The following is a 15,897-nucleotide window of genomic DNA, read 5'->3' on the forward strand; positions in this document are numbered from 1 at the left end:
ATAGTCAGGGCAGCAACAAATAGTATTGGTTAACCTTCACAATCAGCTGTTGTCTATTGTGAACTACATTGACCTATGAGAGAAATACTAAAAATTTCAAAAAGTATAGAGTATTTGCTCAATATATATATATATATAAATTATGCGGCAGAAACAAAATAAGTGCTCGAGTAGCTTATATTTAGGTTTAACCTTAACAGACGACTTAAATTTAACGAACCGCCCGGGATTCAAACGATTTTGTCTAACGTATTTTTAAATTGCAATAAAGCAACAGTTTATCAGAAGAGCGAGGGACGCATAAAAGCAGTGTTGAATAACAATCGCAATCAGCTGCTTGCGCTAAATCAACTCTATATATATTGAATGCATTTAGTTTATTACTAAAAAGTTGCATTTCTTTTCTTAACTAATATCATCAAGTAAAATGGCTGCCAATATTGCTGCAGCAGCAGCTGCTTCACAGGAAGTAGATCCTGTGCTCAAAAAGGCAATCAAACTGTTGCATTCAACAAATCCTACGTCTGCAGCGGAGCTTCGGATGCTGTTGGATGAAGCGATTAAATTGCGGTTTGGACCGGACAAGATGATATCAAAAAACATGACCCAACGCATGGTCGACGACGAAGCAAATTTTCCAGGCCGTGCGACTCCACAGCCTCCAATACAGCCTATGGCCACCGATGAAATTATCAATCTGACCAACTCCCCGGACAAGGTACCCGCAGATTCGCCGGACACCATTGCAGATTCAGATGATGGCAGCGCCATTGGAATAGCCATGAGCGGTGTTGTCAATACAGGTGACACTGGCGACTTTGGTGACTTGAATTGTTGTGTATGTGGTGAAATGGTTTATAAGGCCACCAATCGACTAATTGAGTGTTCTGAGTGCGGTGCACTTTATCACCAAGAGTGCCATAAGCCACCTATTACCAATGAGGAGGCGGCAGACGATCAAGTGCATATCTGGCAATGTGACACCTGTTGCAATAAGCCCTCAACTAGCCGCGCAGCTGCTACTATAACCATTCCAACGGCCACCCCTACTGTGGTCATACCCGATGAGCCCATACCACTGGCAACTAAGAGCAAATCATCCGTGCCGTCGTCGCGCTCATCTACATCCTCGAATTCGTCATCGCCGTTCTACAAGCCCGAGATGAGCAGCTCTACAAATGTGAGCAGCAGCAGTAGCAGCAAACATGGACACAAGTCTTCCTCCTCATCGTCTTCAAAGTCGCACAAGGAAGACCGCTCCAGTCGAGCTATGGCACCCGCGTTAACTAACATCGCCACAGTGGAAAAACACACCAGCAGCAGCAGTAGCACGTCATCCTCACGCCGCGGCAGTTCGACGACCAAATCCAGCAAGAGCAAGCATCACGAGAGCAGCAGCAAACGAAGATCGAAATAGTGGTTACTTAACTTTTAATATAATTTTTAATGTGAAAATCAAATTCATACAACATATAATTCATTATCGATAAAATATGCCTATCTAAGTATCAAAAACGGGTATAATGACAAAATTAAATCTATATATAAAAATATAAGTTGGATTAGCGCCTGTACTTGCGTACGGTAACTGCCGGAGTGCGAGGACTACGGGTGGGGTTCGGCGTTGGCGAACTAGAGCTACCGTCCCCATTAACTTTTCGCAAATTAATGCGTGTCGCTGGAGAGCCGCTCTTGGGTGTGAGATTACTGATCGCGGAGGAGGTCTTGCTGCTGCCCGCAGGTGTGCTACCTTGCTCCTTCTTTTTTCGCTTCACATTCACAATGACATTAGCATCCATGCTGACATCCAGTTCAAAGTTAAACTCATATGTCTTGTTAGAGCGCGGCTGCGGAGTCAAGTCATCATTGATTACAGTCTTACCAGATCGGCCGCCACGCAGCGAAATTGCTGGACTAAAGTTAATCTTGGCACTGGCGGCCTGTGCCTTAGGCGTGACATTGCTATCTATTTTTTGCCGCTTGAGCGGACTTGTGCGCAGTGGTGATTTGCTTTCCTGAGCTTCCCGTTTTTTGGGCGAAGCTGATGCTGGTTTGGGCACTGCTTTGCGTGCAAGCTTTGGCTTGGTATCTTTAGACCTTGGACTTGAAGATTGTTTCACTGCTGGCAGCTTTCTGCGAGGAGTATATTTTGTATCCACTTCTTCCTCGCTATCATTGATTACATCCTCCGAATCCGAAGAGTCATTTAATATAGGTTTTTCGTTTTTAACCTTATTCCGAATATTCGCCGCAGTCGCAGCTGCTCCAGCTGTCTTTTTAACTGGTGGACTGTTATTGTTGTTGCTACTTTTTTGTGCCTTAAGATTAAAATCCAAGTCTCCAGTGTTATCTGCTTTCATTTGCTTTAGAGCATTTAAAAACATCTTACGGCATTTCTCATAGTCCGGGGCTTCGTTGTGATTCAGCTGAGCTACGTACTTCATGTAATCAGCGACTGGTGCAGGCACACCTTTGGGAAAAACGGACTTTAAAGAAGAGCTGAGATTCGCCATAAAAGTCTCCTTGGCTTTTTGAACTTTTGCCGGCGCAGTCAGCAGCTTCTCCTTAATCCATGGTAGCTCCACACCTAACCATTCAATAATATTATACCCGAGTATTTCAAGATCAGCTCGTCGAGTAGCTACACCCAAATGGGCGTCCCGCGATGTGTACTCAATAGTGCCATTATGCATTTTCTTTGGATCCGGTTTGTAATCGCCCGTTGTATAGTGCGAGGCTAAGCCAAAATCCACCAAATAGGCCTGGCTACCACCGCCTTTTCCCATGCCAAGTAGAATGTTAGCCGCTTTAAGATCAGCGTGGACATAGCCGGTGCTGTGCATAAACTCATACACATCCAACATTTGAATGGCCAATCGGTACACGGTTACCTCGGGCAAGCGTTTGCCGTTCTGAATATAAAACTTGGATATATCACTGCCGTAACGAGGCATAACTATAAATCGATGCTTCTGGCCATTTATATCCACAGAGCCGTTGGCTATTATATAGGGCATGCCTAGAGATTTAAGGCCACGCTTCTCCTTAAATTTTTTAATGTCTTCTAGTTTTGCATTTCGCAAATAGAAGTGCATTTCGACAAAAAGCGGTCCATTTGCATGTGGTTCCTGGAATTAATGAAAAGTCGCTGTTTAAGCTATCGAGTTTCTTGTATAGATAACATTCAATACTGACGCATTTCACCACAGCATCGTAGTTGTTTTCGCCATTGCGAGTTGCTGCATAGATTTCTCCAAAGCCGCCAACTCCAATCGAAGGCCCGATGCGCCACTGTGTCTTCGACAAGTCACTGAGTATGGTTCCCTCCTTTAACTTCTCCGGCATGGCATACAACTTGCCTTTGGCCTTTTTAGCCGCCGCTGGTTTTGGCTTAGCGACACGAGGCATTTTCAGGTCTAAGAAGGCACAGATTACAGTTTTAGTTAATTTCAGCACAACTTCAATTGTCAAATGTCGCCAGAAAGCATTCGCGTCAACTACGCGCCATTACATACAATTCTGCTTCGCGTCATTCATTGTAAACAAGTTGGCAGGTCCCGCGAGAGTGTGTTAACAGAACTATGTAAATTAACAGAAGGCGGCAAGATAATTTGAAATATATCATTTAAAAATTGAAAACTAGCCAATCGATTTTCGAATATTATTGACTGACTACACTGATACATCACACAACAAAATTTATAAATGACCCCAATTTGATTCCAAGAGGCCGCACACGAAACCCATCACTGGCTACAGCATCCGCATTCACTGCGCAGATGTATGATCTGTCACCCGGCTTTTGGATACCACCCACCCTCAGACCGCTGCCAACCTGCAACAGGACATATTTAAAAGAGCAAAAATCAGTCAGTCGTGCTCAGTAGATGTTTCATCTCAATCGTGAACGGAACGCGACGCCAGATAAAGGGGAAATAATCTGCCTGTAAAATGTCAACGCGAGTTTAGAAAACAGACTTTAAACTAGTGATAGATTCAGAAAGTATCAAATCCAAACTAGTCGACAAACGGTGTTCCACAAGTAAACGTAGCCAAAATGCAGCCAAGTGTCGGCAATAATAATGCGCTGCTTTTATTGGTATTGCTGCTGATGCTGCAAAATGCATTCAACTGGCGAACGACTCTGGCACTGCCCGACGTTATCAAAATCGGTTAGTTGCTTTTGATTTATTGTTGTGGCATTCAACCCAATATTAATTTATTGAAGCTGTCAACTTCGTCATCATTCATTGCCTGATTTCAAAAGCATCTTTGGCATGTATCGATTTTTTTAACACATCAAAAGCGCGCGTGTGTGTATATACTAGGAAATGTCCTTGCTGATGTGTGTCGCGTTTGTTTTTGTGTTTTGTTTGTTCCTCCTTGCCATCGCTTTCCTTTTTTTTATCATCAGAAACGTTTGTACTTACTTATTAATAACATTGTTTTTACCCGTTTATCGCCGCAGGTGGACTATTTCATCCCTCTGACGACCATCAGGAGCTCGCCTTTCGCCAAGCCGTCGAGCGCATAAATGCCGACCGCTCGATTTTACCCCGGTCTAAACTTGTCGCCCAAATTGAGCGCATTTCGCCATTTGACAGCTTCCATGCCGGCAAACGAGGTAAGCAGTAGGTGGCACGGCATGCGCTACACCTGATGACCCCACATATATGTATATCTGTTATTGTTCTCATTCCCCCGTAGCGCTGCGTTTCCTGCCATTTCAAAATAATGCAATTTAGACTTATGTATGCTTCATTAGATTCAATTATCATCGACGAATAATAATGCAATTTGAAACAATCGCACAGCATATTCGTCTGTTCATATCGCAGGTTCATTTTATTGTGTTTAGACATCTCTTTCAATTCATTGATGACTATTGTTTAACTTTAAGTCAGTTTCGTTTATTGGCATTGATTGGCATAAAATATATAAATCGAATTAAATAAATTTGATATAGTTAAGTGCATAAATCATAACAAATGTTATAAATTATTTCAACTAACCAAATTTATATTTAAATAAACAAATTATCGACCAGACTTAAATATCTAGTTTAGAAGAACCTTGAAATTTATTTAAAAAAATAAAATACAGAGAATATAGTGACACTCTGATATCCGAGAGACATGTAAAGGTGCTCATTAAGCAGTTATGTACATGGCCAAAGCTACCTGACGGCACAGTACTCAAAGCCAAAATTAAACACGTTTTAGCAGGATAGTAAATGGCTGCAAGGGACCTGAGTGCATTATTTACCACAGTCAAGCTGTGCAATCATCCACCCATATCCACCCACAAACATATACATATGCATATATGTATGTGTGGACTTAACTACACATGCACAGATGCACTTGCATGTGCTCAGTAATTTGATGAGCTAACGGATGCTGAGGTAGAAGGTAAAGCTAAAGCCAAAGCCAAAGCCGAAAGGCAAAATGGAATTATCTCTATTTGAAGTGCATTTTAAATATGCGAACTAGGCGAAACGAATGTTCGTTACTGTATATGCGGCCAAGTAGTATACGTGCTACTTGGACCCATTTTATGTTGGCTGCCACAAATCGGGAGATTCAGTCGAGATAATCTCATACAGAAGGTGCATTGGGATTTGGATTGGGAGCAGCAGAAAGCGTATTACGTGAAAATCAATTTACGACTCGGTGGCCCTCTTATGGGACTTATATTATTCTCACTACACTCTGCTGCATCTTCCTTAAGACTTTCGGCAGTCAGAGTAAAAGTTGGCCAATAAGTGGGAATCCGCTTTATACATTAAACCTCCTCATGTCCTTTTTCAGTTTGTGGCTTGTTGAACATTGGTGTTGCTGCAATTTTCGGTCCGCAATCCTCGCACACTGCCAGCCATGTGCAAAGCATTTGCGACAACATGGAGGTGAGTGGCATCATAGTTAAAAAGTAGATGGGGGGAGGGGTATGAAATCGCCTTAATGTATGATGACTGTTGCACACAATTATTTAGATACCACATTTGGAGAATCGCTGGGATTACCGACTGAGACGTGAAAGTTGTCTGGTGAATCTTTATCCTCATCCAAACACGCTCTCCAAGGTAACGTTTTCCTATTGTGTGGCTTGATGCCAACTGTGCTGCAGCTCTTGATATTTGTGCTTTAACTCAGGCTTATGTGGATATTGTGCGCCACTGGGGCTGGAAGACTTTTACCATTATCTATGAGAATAACGATGGCATTGTGCGACTGCAGGAGCTGCTAAAGGCTCATGGCATGACACCGTTTCCAATTACTGTGCGCCAGCTCAGCGACAGCGGAGACTATCGGTAGGCTCACCTATAAGCAACTGATTTTTTTAATAACCTATTAAATCACCGCAATTATAGTCCTCTGCTGAAACAGATTAAGAACTCGGCGGAGGCGCATATTGTGCTGGATTGCTCTACAGAACGGGTTCATGAAGTGCTCAAGCAGGCACAACAGATCGGCATGATGAGCGACTATCATAGCTATTTGGTCACATCTCTGGATCTGCATACTGTGAACCTGGATGAGTTTCGTTATGGCGGCACAAACATCACTGGCTTCCGCCTCATCAATGAGAAAGTCGTCTCGGATGTGGTGCGTCAGTGGAGCATCGATGATAAGGGCATGCTGCGTTCGGCTAATCTAACAACTGTCCGCTCCGAGACGGCGCTCATGTACGATGCAGTGCATCTGTTTGCCAAGGCGCTGCATGACCTGGACACCTCGCAGCAGATTGATATACACCCGATCAGTTGCGATGGCCAAAGCACCTGGCAGCATGGCTTCAGCCTAATTAACTACATGAAAATTGTAGAGATGAAGGGCCTGACTAATGTGATTAAGTTTGATCATCAGGGATTTCGTACAGATTTTATGCTGGACATCGTTGAGCTTACACCGGCCGGTATACGAAAAATAGGCACCTGGAACTCAACGTTGCCCGAAGGCATCAACTTTACTCGCACCTTCAGCCAGAAACAGCAAGAGATCGAGGCAAATCTGAAGAACAAGACATTGGTGGTCACAACCATATTGGTGAGTATTCTGTAAGCATTTGTGGATTAGTTTGAGCATTGCTCGTTCTCTTTGACAGAGCAATCCTTACTGCATGCGCAAGGAATCAGCCGTGCCTTTAACGGGTAACGATCAGTTTGAAGGCTACGCAGTGGATCTAATACACGAGATATCTAGATCGCTGGGCTTTAACTATAAGATTCAGCTTGTGCCCGATGGCAGCTACGGCAGCTTAAATAAAATGACTGGGTAAGTTTCTAGAGCGAGAACAGTTCGTTGTAGATTTGCTAAACATTATTATTTCCGACAGCGAGTGGAACGGCATGATACGCGAGCTGTTGGAGCAGCGCGCCGATCTGGCCATAGCCGATCTCACAATCACCTTTGAGCGCGAGCAGGCTGTTGACTTTACCACTCCATTTATGAACCTTGGAGTCTCTATACTCTATCGCAAGCCAATCAAACAACCGCCCAATTTGTTCTCCTTTTTGTCGCCTTTATCTCTAGATGTTTGGATCTACATGGCCACAGCATATCTGGGCGTCTCTGTACTGCTTTTTATATTAGCCAAGTGGGTTGAGCTCTTGTTTAAATTATGATTAAGCTTATAAAAAAAAGTTCCATATATTTCATAGGTTCACGCCCTACGAGTGGCCTGCCTATACCGATGCCCATGGCGAGAAGGTTGAAAGTCAGTTCACATTGCTCAATTGCATGTGGTTTGCCATTGGATCTCTTATGCAGCAGGGCTGCGATTTTCTACCCAAGTAGGTTGCTCTTCATAATTAGCTATATATTTAATGTTTCATATCATTGGTCTCCATTTCAGAGCTCTGTCAACTCGCATGGTAGCTGGCATTTGGTGGTTTTTCACTCTTATCATGATCTCCTCTTACACTGCCAATCTTGCTGCATTTTTGACTGTTGAACGCATGGATTCGCCCATTGAAAGCGCCGAGGACTTGGCCAAGCAGACGAGAATCAAGTATGGCGCTCTCAAAGGCGGTAGCACAGCGGCGTTTTTCAGGGTAATACACCTACTCAATAAGCAATAAGACTGGCCACAATTGATTCCTTTTTTACAGGACTCTAAGATCTCTACATATCAGCGCATGTGGTCCTTTATGGAATCGGCACGTCCCTCGGTCTTTACAGCCAGCAATGGTGAAGGTGTTGAGCGCGTGGCCAAGGGCAAAGGTTCCTATGCATTTCTAATGGAGTCCACATCCATTGAGTATGTCACCGAACGTAACTGTGAGCTAACCCAAGTGGGCGGCATGCTTGATACAAAAAGCTATGGAATAGCCACGCCGCCAAGTGAGTATCATTGAACTTCAGTCTTTTTGAGTCTATTCATGCTGAACTTACATCAATTACAGACTCGCCTTATCGCACTGCCATCAATAGCGTCATACTCAAGCTCCAGGAGGAAGGCAAGCTGCACATCCTGAAAACCAAATGGTGGAAGGAAAAGCGCGGAGGTGGCAAATGCCGTGTTGAAACCTCAAAATCATCGTCGGCAGCCAATGAGCTGGGTCTGGCCAATGTGGGCGGCGTATTTGTGGTACTTATGGGCGGCATGGGCGTGGCGTGTGTCATAGCCGTATGTGAATTCGTGTGGAAGTCACGCAAAGTAGCCGTTGAGGAGCGTCTGAGCGCAATTCTAAATGAATGAGGAAAATTGTAAACCCATGATGAATGGGTTTAAAATGGGTCGGTCGACAGTTTGGACCAGGAATATAAACAATGCAGGCACAGCTAACTGCAACGCATTAATCCCAACACGTAGTATAGCTATTTATAAATATACTCTGGCATACTCGTTAAGTAGTGCACTGAAGGATGGAGAGGAAATGCTATTTGGGTAAGCACAGAAGAGTGGCGCCACCAATGAATTTGACGTTTCACACAGAGCATTTTCAAAGGCAGCAATAGTTGAGAATCCAACATATATATACAAGCAAAAGCTATCGAAAAATAAAATGAAAAAAATAAGAAATGCATATATACGCACATAGTAAATATGATTGAAATACTTTCGTAATACAAACATTATAGATACAAAATAAAAACGAATTACAATCGAAATCGTATGCATTTATATATGACAGCATTTTTGGAATTGTACAATAGTGAAATAAGTGTAGCTAAATTATACATACATACATACAAACAAAGAAAAAAAATATATAAAATAACAATATATATAATATATACTCTATACTTTGTCAAAATATTTCTAAACCCATTTAAATTGATATTAATAAACACCCTACCATAAGTTAAAGCTAGTCAAAAATGTAACCTAAGTGAATTGTAACTTTTAGTTTAGAGGTCCGATAGTTTTATTTGTTCCCTAGCTGTAAGATTGTAAAATGTAATTAACTTACACGCAATTTTGATGAACAATTTCATATATATAATTAAATAAACGAAGTTAACACCGCAAACACAATAATTTGCCCGAATATCCTTTACCGGACACCTGCAACAATTTGCTGACGTACCTGACATTTGATGTGGATGTCGACGCCTAACCGCAAACTGTCAATCAATCGCTTGCCGCCGAAAGCCCCTTTTCCATTGACTCTTTCTGTGCTGTGAATATTTCATGTGCTTTAGAAACTATGGTACACTCACCAACAAACATGATTTTAATTGGCTTTATGCTATATCCTAAAAAAAAAAAATCAGAAAAAAGGAAATCCGAGGCAACGTCGTTGGTATAGTTCGCTTTCACTTTTTAGTTGCTTCTCGACAGTTCGCACATCATGAAGCTATCGTCTTTAGTCTTTAGTTTTCTTTGTGGCTTGCTCAACTCTCCAGCTCCCGTGCTGGCCAATGACTTTGCATCGTTTCTGAGCGCCAATGCCTCGCTGGGTGAGCACGGAAATCTACAAATAACCATTTGGTCGATTCTTCATTATGATCCTTCCAGCTGTGGTCGTGGACTATGAATACATGGCCACACATCGGCAGAATATAATGGCGCATTTTGAAAAGATTCTCAGTGATATAATACGCGAGAATATGAAGACAGGCGGCATCAACGTGCGCTATTTTACATGGAACTCCGTCAAAATTAAGAAAGGTAAAATGGAAAATTTACTTTAAATACCATTGCCAAAATATATAGCCTCTCGATAGACTTTTTGGCAGCCATAACAGTGACGGATTGCGAGGGCACCTGGAACTTTTATAAAAGCACTCAACGATCATCTATACTTCTGATTGCGATTACTGACTCGGATTGCCCACGTCTGCCAATAAATCGTGCGCTGATGGTGAGATAAGTTGAATGCTTCTATTTCATGGTATTCACTCTCCCTATCTAGATTCCTATGGTTTCCAAAGGAGATGAGCTCCCCCAAATCGTGCTCGATGCCAAAGTTCAGAGAATACTTAAGTGGAAATCGGTGATTGTGCTCGTAGACCAAAATATCCGTGGGTATTCCAAACATAAATTCACAGCCATGGAGTCCGAATAATGTGTGCATTTCCCTACGGTAGTTGAGAACAATCCAATGCTGGTCAAGTCTGTCGTGCACGAGAGCACCACCAACCACATACCACCACTATCACTAACTCTGTACAACATTGACGAAACGCTGCGTGGGCCACAGAAACGCATGGCGCTGCGTCAGGCATTGTCTCAATTTGCACCCGCCAAACATGAACTGAAGCGGCAACAATTTTTGGTAATATCCAAATTTCATGAGGATATTATTGAGATAGCAGAGACGCTGAGTATGTTCCATGTGAACAATCAGTGGATGTTCTTTGTTTTGGAAGACCAGCGTGGTGACTTTGATGCCAATACTGTAACAATAAATCTAGATGAGGGTGCAAATATAGCCTTTGCACTGAACGAAACGGTGTCTGATTGCGTGGACACATTGAACTGTACCATATCAGAAGTTTCCATGGCTGTGGTCACGTCGTTGTCACGCATGATACTCGAAGAGCAATCCATCTATGGCAAAATATCCGATGAGGAGTGGGAGTCGATACGTTTTACCAAGCAAGAGAAACAGGACGCGATGCTTGAATACATGAAAGTAAGCAAAACAAATGGAATTAAGCTACCTAAAAACTTCAATTTACTATGCGAATTCCTAGGAATACCTTAGGGCAAACAGTAAATGCGCAAGCTGCGCACGTTGGCGCATTGAAACGGCTATCACCTGGGGCAAGAGTCAGGAAAATCGCAAATTTCGCACAAGTAGGTGTAATGCATCCAACTGGACTTAGTTAAAATAGCTTTCCTTACTTCTAGCACCTACTCGCGATGCTAAGAATCGGAACTTTGAGTTCATCAATATTGGTTACTGGACTCCATTGCTGGGCTTCATGTGTCATGAGCTAACCTTTCCCCATATTGATCACCATTTTCGTAACATCACCATGGACATTGTGACAGTGCATGTGAGTCTTTGAGCCAGGAATATATGTTCATCTTATTATTGGTTCAAATTTCTCGTAGAATCCTCCCTGGCAAATCTTGACCAAGGATAGTCGCGGCGTCATCGTCGAGCACTCGGGCATTGTCATGGAAATATTGAAGGAACTAAGCCGCGCCTTGAACTTCAGCTACTATTTGCATGAGGGCCATTCATCGGATACTGATGACACGATCAGACAGAACATGAATGACAGTGTATGGATACACTTGAAAATATAGAAGATACATTTTAACGACAGGTTCGAATTGCAGGATGCACTGATGGGGTCAATGACCTATCGCATTCCCTATCGAGTGGTTGAGTTAATGCAAAGCAATGCGTACTTTATGGGCGCCGTGGCCGCCACTATTGATGAGCCCTCCAAGAAACACTTCAACTACACACAACCCATAAGTATACAGAAGTACACGTTCATTCTGCGTCAACCGGATGAAGTAAGTCGCATCTATCTGTTCACGGCTCCGTTCACCCTAGAGACCTGGGGCTGCCTGGCAGGGATTTTGTTTTTTACGGCGCCCATACTGTACTTCGTAAATCGTCTAATGCCACTACCTGAGCTTCGAATTCACGGTCTGTCCACCGTGAAAAACTGTTTCTGGTATATTTATGGAGCCTTGCTGCAACAAGGTTTGTACCGTCAGCATAAGATATAGAATGTAAATTTTAAAATTAATCAAAAATCCTGCAGGTGGCATGTATCTGCCTCGTGCGGATAGTGGAAGATTGGTGGTTGGCTTTTGGTGGCTCGTGGTTATCGTATTGGTTACCACTTATTGCGGGAATCTCGTTGCATTTCTAACATTCCCAAAGTTTCAGCCGGGCGTTGATTACCTCAATCAATTGTTCGCTCATAAGGAAATCAAGCAATACGGCCTGCGTAATGGCACCTTTTTTGAGAAGTACGTAGAGGCCACGACACGGGAGGACTTCAAGCGGTTCATTGCGCACTCTTCAATATACAACAGTGTACAGAGCGAGAATATTGATGCAGTAAAGCATGGTGATCGGATCAATATCGATTGGCGTATTAATCTCCAGCTTATTGTACAACAGCACTTTGAGTTGGATAAGGAGTGCCGATTTGCATTAGGCAAGGAAGATTTTGTCGATGAGCAGATTGGATTAATGGTGCCCACAGGCAGTGCTTATTTACATTTGATTAACCACCATATAGATAGACTCTTCCGCATGGGATTCATTGATCGCTGGCATAAAACGAATTTGCCTTCAATGGACAAATGTAATGGAAAGAATATGCAACGCCAGATTGCCAATCACAAAGTTAACATGGATGATATGCAGGGCTGTTTCATGGTACTACTCTTTGGTGTAATTTTGGCGACGATTGTGAGCTGCATTGAGTTCTGGTATCACCGGTTCTTTGTGGTTAGCAGGGAGCGCAAACGTGTGCCCTTTTCCAATTGAGAAACACATAAGATGCGTCGGATTACAGCTTGAAATGCGTAAAATAAGTTTTGTTTAATTGTTGAAAATTACTTATATGAACATTATTTTGCAATAAAAATAGCTCAGCTTCTGTTCATCAATCCTTCTGCAAACTGATCCACTTTACGTAGAGTTGGCGTTGGGGCCACGACGACGGCCGAAGCCCTGTACAATGTTGACGAAGCGGCGATTGTACTGGATCCTGCGCTTGGCACGACCAGTCTTCTTCTTCTTTTTCTCCTGTTTCTCAACCTTGGGCGTTTGTCCCTTGACCTTACCGGCACGCGCCAAAGAACCGTGCACTTTACCACCAATCATGGGAATGGTAATATCCAATTCGAAGGAGCTCAGAGCTGTCACAGGTGTTTCATCGGTTAGAGTGGCACCTTCGCAGTTCAAGCTGAACTCTTCAGTTTCGAAGCCATGTAGCTGTGCCAGTTGGCTCTGCGAGAAACAAACGAAATTAGGTTAGGGTGAAGTTTGTGTTGTGACTACAATTACTCACCTTGACGCCAGCAATGGTAGCATCCTGGGACACTTCCAAAGCTTCAATGTTTTCCAAGCCACGTACGAAAAGCTGCATATTGATGTGCTCTGAAAACCAATAAAACTACATTTAATTGACATTCACAACCTACGCCTGAAGCAGTGAGAAAACACGTGTAATTATTTGCACTAATATTTTCACTATCTGGCCGTACGCCATGCTTTGCATTTTATGCAGAACACGTTCGGTACACTTTATATACAGAGTTGTACACATTTAAGTTATTAAAACCATTGAAATATCCAAAAATATAGCACAAAAAATTGCTCACCTTGTCACTTTAATGCGGATCTATCGAAAAGAAAGAAATTAGGGCTGCCAGCGATACGATATATTTTGTAATCGGCTGTAGATGTCGCTAGAGAGCGCTATTACTGTCGGGCAACTCTGCTAGTTGTAACTGTGCTGCCAGACTTTTCAATACGTTATGGCGCGAAACATTAACACGAAATTATTTTTAAAAATGTATTTGTACATAATCAGTTGACGAAATTACAAAAATTTCAAGTTTTAACTATCGAACCTAGTTTGGAATATATTGTGTATATATTTATGTCACACACATAGTAAGCGCATATGACAAATACCAGCCTGACGCCACGCTAAGCCACATTGCGTGCTTACCTCAATCTACGTAAAAATAGGAATTACGTTAATCCAACCACGTCTAGACTTCTATGCCCGACTTGACCCACTTTGGTATTATGTGCGTGCGTCGCTTTTGCCTGCACATTGTTTTGGGCTTTAAGAATAGGATCTATTGAGAGTACATTTGCAGCCCATGACGGCGCATGGCTGTGTTATTCTACGCCATTAGAATAAATATTGCCGCATTGTTTGTCAAACAGGACTAGATTAGTAACATAAACACATCTTCATTGAATACTGCTCATAAGCCGATTTAGCAAATTTACATGAATTATCTGCAACTAATGAGTGTGGTTTAAAGTATTCCAGAAGAAATTTGCGTACGTGCATTGAGACTTTTTTCATACATTTGATGTTCATCTGTTGACTAGCAAATGCAGTTTGCCCGCTACATTACCTTTAAACTCTGAAACGATATATTTGATATATTTTGTATATCATTGTGATTAATTTAGAACCCTTCGCTTTCTACAGAAGATGTTCATTTTATATCGGTAAAGGCTGATTGTGAGCCAGGTGTCCTTTGGCCTACCATCTAGTATGGATATATGGCTATATGATCGGATTAGCAATGGCTGAGGTATACATAGCAGGCGGATTTGCGTAAACGAAATTACTTTACAGCTTGGCCGAATGGGCCATATCTTTTGCATTCGCAAAAGTATCCTTAAATTCGGAACTCCCCTACCCGTCGGCACTTTTTGCCGAGGAAAGCCGCCGCATTGTAATTTGATATTTTCGTTGTATGCAAACAAAGGAAAGCGGAAAAACAAATTATTCTTGACCATGAAAACAGCAACAATTGCAAAATCGGCTTAGGATACGCCCCGCCTCTCGCTCGTTGTTTGCTGTTTTTCCGGCACGCGAGTTGCTTCCTTTTCATTGATGATTTCTAAAAAGAAATTTCCCAGACTGAATAGTTTTTACCCACAGTGTTTGCACATGATTCGCGCTCTCTCATGATATCCTTGACGGCAATGCGTAATGGGAGCATGTGTGGGAATAGAATCAATCAAGTTGCAACACAACCTTGCCTATCAAAAAGATCAAATTACTTAACCAAATTTGTAATTTGCATTATGTTAACTGACCTGATATAAAATATGAGCTCTCGACGGATGTTATACTGAATAGTTATAGACGCACAAAATATTCTGGGAGATGTAAAAGTGTCATATTCTGGGAGATGCAAAGATGTGTCCATAATTTACATATATGTATAGATCTTTAATATCTCATTTATATTAATTTTATATATTTTGTAATAATCCAAGTAAAATATCATGTGTAAAGGCAGATCGTATTTATCAAAATTATTATTTTTTAGTAAATGCTTGAAAACTTTGGAAGTTTGACATAACAAATCTATAGAAAATATCGATAATCAAATAATAAATAAGAATCTAAAAATATTATGGAAATTAATTTATTGAAATATTTGTACACATCACAAAAGAAGTTGAATTTTTAACAAACAAGTTCATACTTAAATTGAGAAAGTAAAGTCTCCGAAATTTTCTAAAAAGATTTTTAAAAGCATTTAAAAAGATTATGTTCACCTGTTAATCAATTTCAATTTGAATTCTCTTGTAATCAAAAATTTAAATCCTATATTCCCATGTCAATAAGATTTGAATTTGAGTATTGGATCGAGGGTATTACATTGGCAAAAAAAATAAAAAATAATAACAGAATGTTTTGGCAAAAGTATATCAATTTTCAAAAACTAAACTTAAGGTATATACAAAATATAATTATCATTCTTATC

The 15,897-nt window shown here is 41.7% G+C and overlaps 5 protein-coding genes across 5 annotated transcripts; 3 read left to right on the forward strand and 2 right to left on the reverse strand.

Annotated features, from left to right (window-relative positions):
* Positions 1-4: 4 nt before the first annotated feature.
* On the forward strand, positions 5-2,465 carry IntS12 (integrator complex subunit 12). Its single transcript, XM_018018163.2, has one exon. The coding sequence runs from the start codon at positions 428-430 to the stop codon at positions 1,415-1,417; it is 990 nt and encodes a 329-aa protein (XP_017873652.1). The 5' UTR covers positions 5-427; the 3' UTR covers positions 1,418-2,465.
* Positions 1,425-3,552, reverse strand: ball (nucleosomal histone kinase 1). Its single transcript, XM_018018162.2, has 2 exons — positions 3,196-3,552; positions 1,425-3,128 (listed from the first exon to the last, which is right to left on the reverse strand). Exons 1-2 carry the CDS (start codon positions 3,406-3,408, stop codon positions 1,563-1,565), a joined length of 1,779 nt encoding a protein of 592 aa, XP_017873651.1. The 5' UTR covers positions 3,409-3,552; the 3' UTR covers positions 1,425-1,562.
* Positions 3,553-3,662: 110 nt separating this feature from the next.
* KaiR1D (Kainate-type ionotropic glutamate receptor subunit 1D) lies at positions 3,663-9,466 on the forward strand. Its single transcript, XM_018018160.2, has 12 exons — positions 3,663-4,172; positions 4,469-4,624; positions 5,811-5,905; positions 5,993-6,082; positions 6,153-6,310; positions 6,371-7,046; positions 7,105-7,274; positions 7,336-7,596; positions 7,661-7,792; positions 7,855-8,053; positions 8,111-8,342; positions 8,405-9,466. The coding sequence occupies exons 1-12, from the start codon at positions 4,058-4,060 to the stop codon at positions 8,698-8,700; spliced, it is 2,580 nt and encodes an 859-aa protein (XP_017873649.1). The 5' UTR covers positions 3,663-4,057; the 3' UTR covers positions 8,701-9,466.
* Positions 9,467-9,624: 158 nt separating this feature from the next.
* On the forward strand, positions 9,625-13,523 carry Ir93a (Ionotropic receptor 93a). Its single transcript, XM_018018166.2, has 10 exons — positions 9,625-9,905; positions 9,964-10,116; positions 10,173-10,309; positions 10,361-10,469; positions 10,536-11,083; positions 11,145-11,247; positions 11,302-11,450; positions 11,509-11,682; positions 11,740-12,115; positions 12,177-13,523. Exons 1-10 carry the CDS (start codon positions 9,797-9,799, stop codon positions 12,911-12,913), a joined length of 2,595 nt encoding a protein of 864 aa, XP_017873655.1. The 5' UTR covers positions 9,625-9,796; the 3' UTR covers positions 12,914-13,523.
* On the reverse strand, positions 12,931-13,907 carry RpS30 (ribosomal protein S30). The gene is made up of 3 exons (XM_018018164.2): positions 13,753-13,907; positions 13,440-13,528; positions 12,931-13,378 (listed from the first exon to the last, which is right to left on the reverse strand). Exons 2-3 carry the CDS (start codon positions 13,515-13,517, stop codon positions 13,058-13,060), a joined length of 399 nt encoding a protein of 132 aa, XP_017873653.1. The 5' UTR covers positions 13,518-13,528; positions 13,753-13,907; the 3' UTR covers positions 12,931-13,057.
* Positions 13,908-15,897: the final 1,990 nt, after the last annotated feature.

Source organism: Drosophila arizonae, chromosome 2, assembly GCF_054131065.1.
Source record: "Drosophila arizonae isolate 15081-1271.41 chromosome 2, UAZ_ARI_1.0, whole genome shotgun sequence".
Lineage (NCBI taxonomy): Eukaryota > Metazoa > Arthropoda > Insecta > Diptera > Drosophilidae > Drosophila > Drosophila arizonae.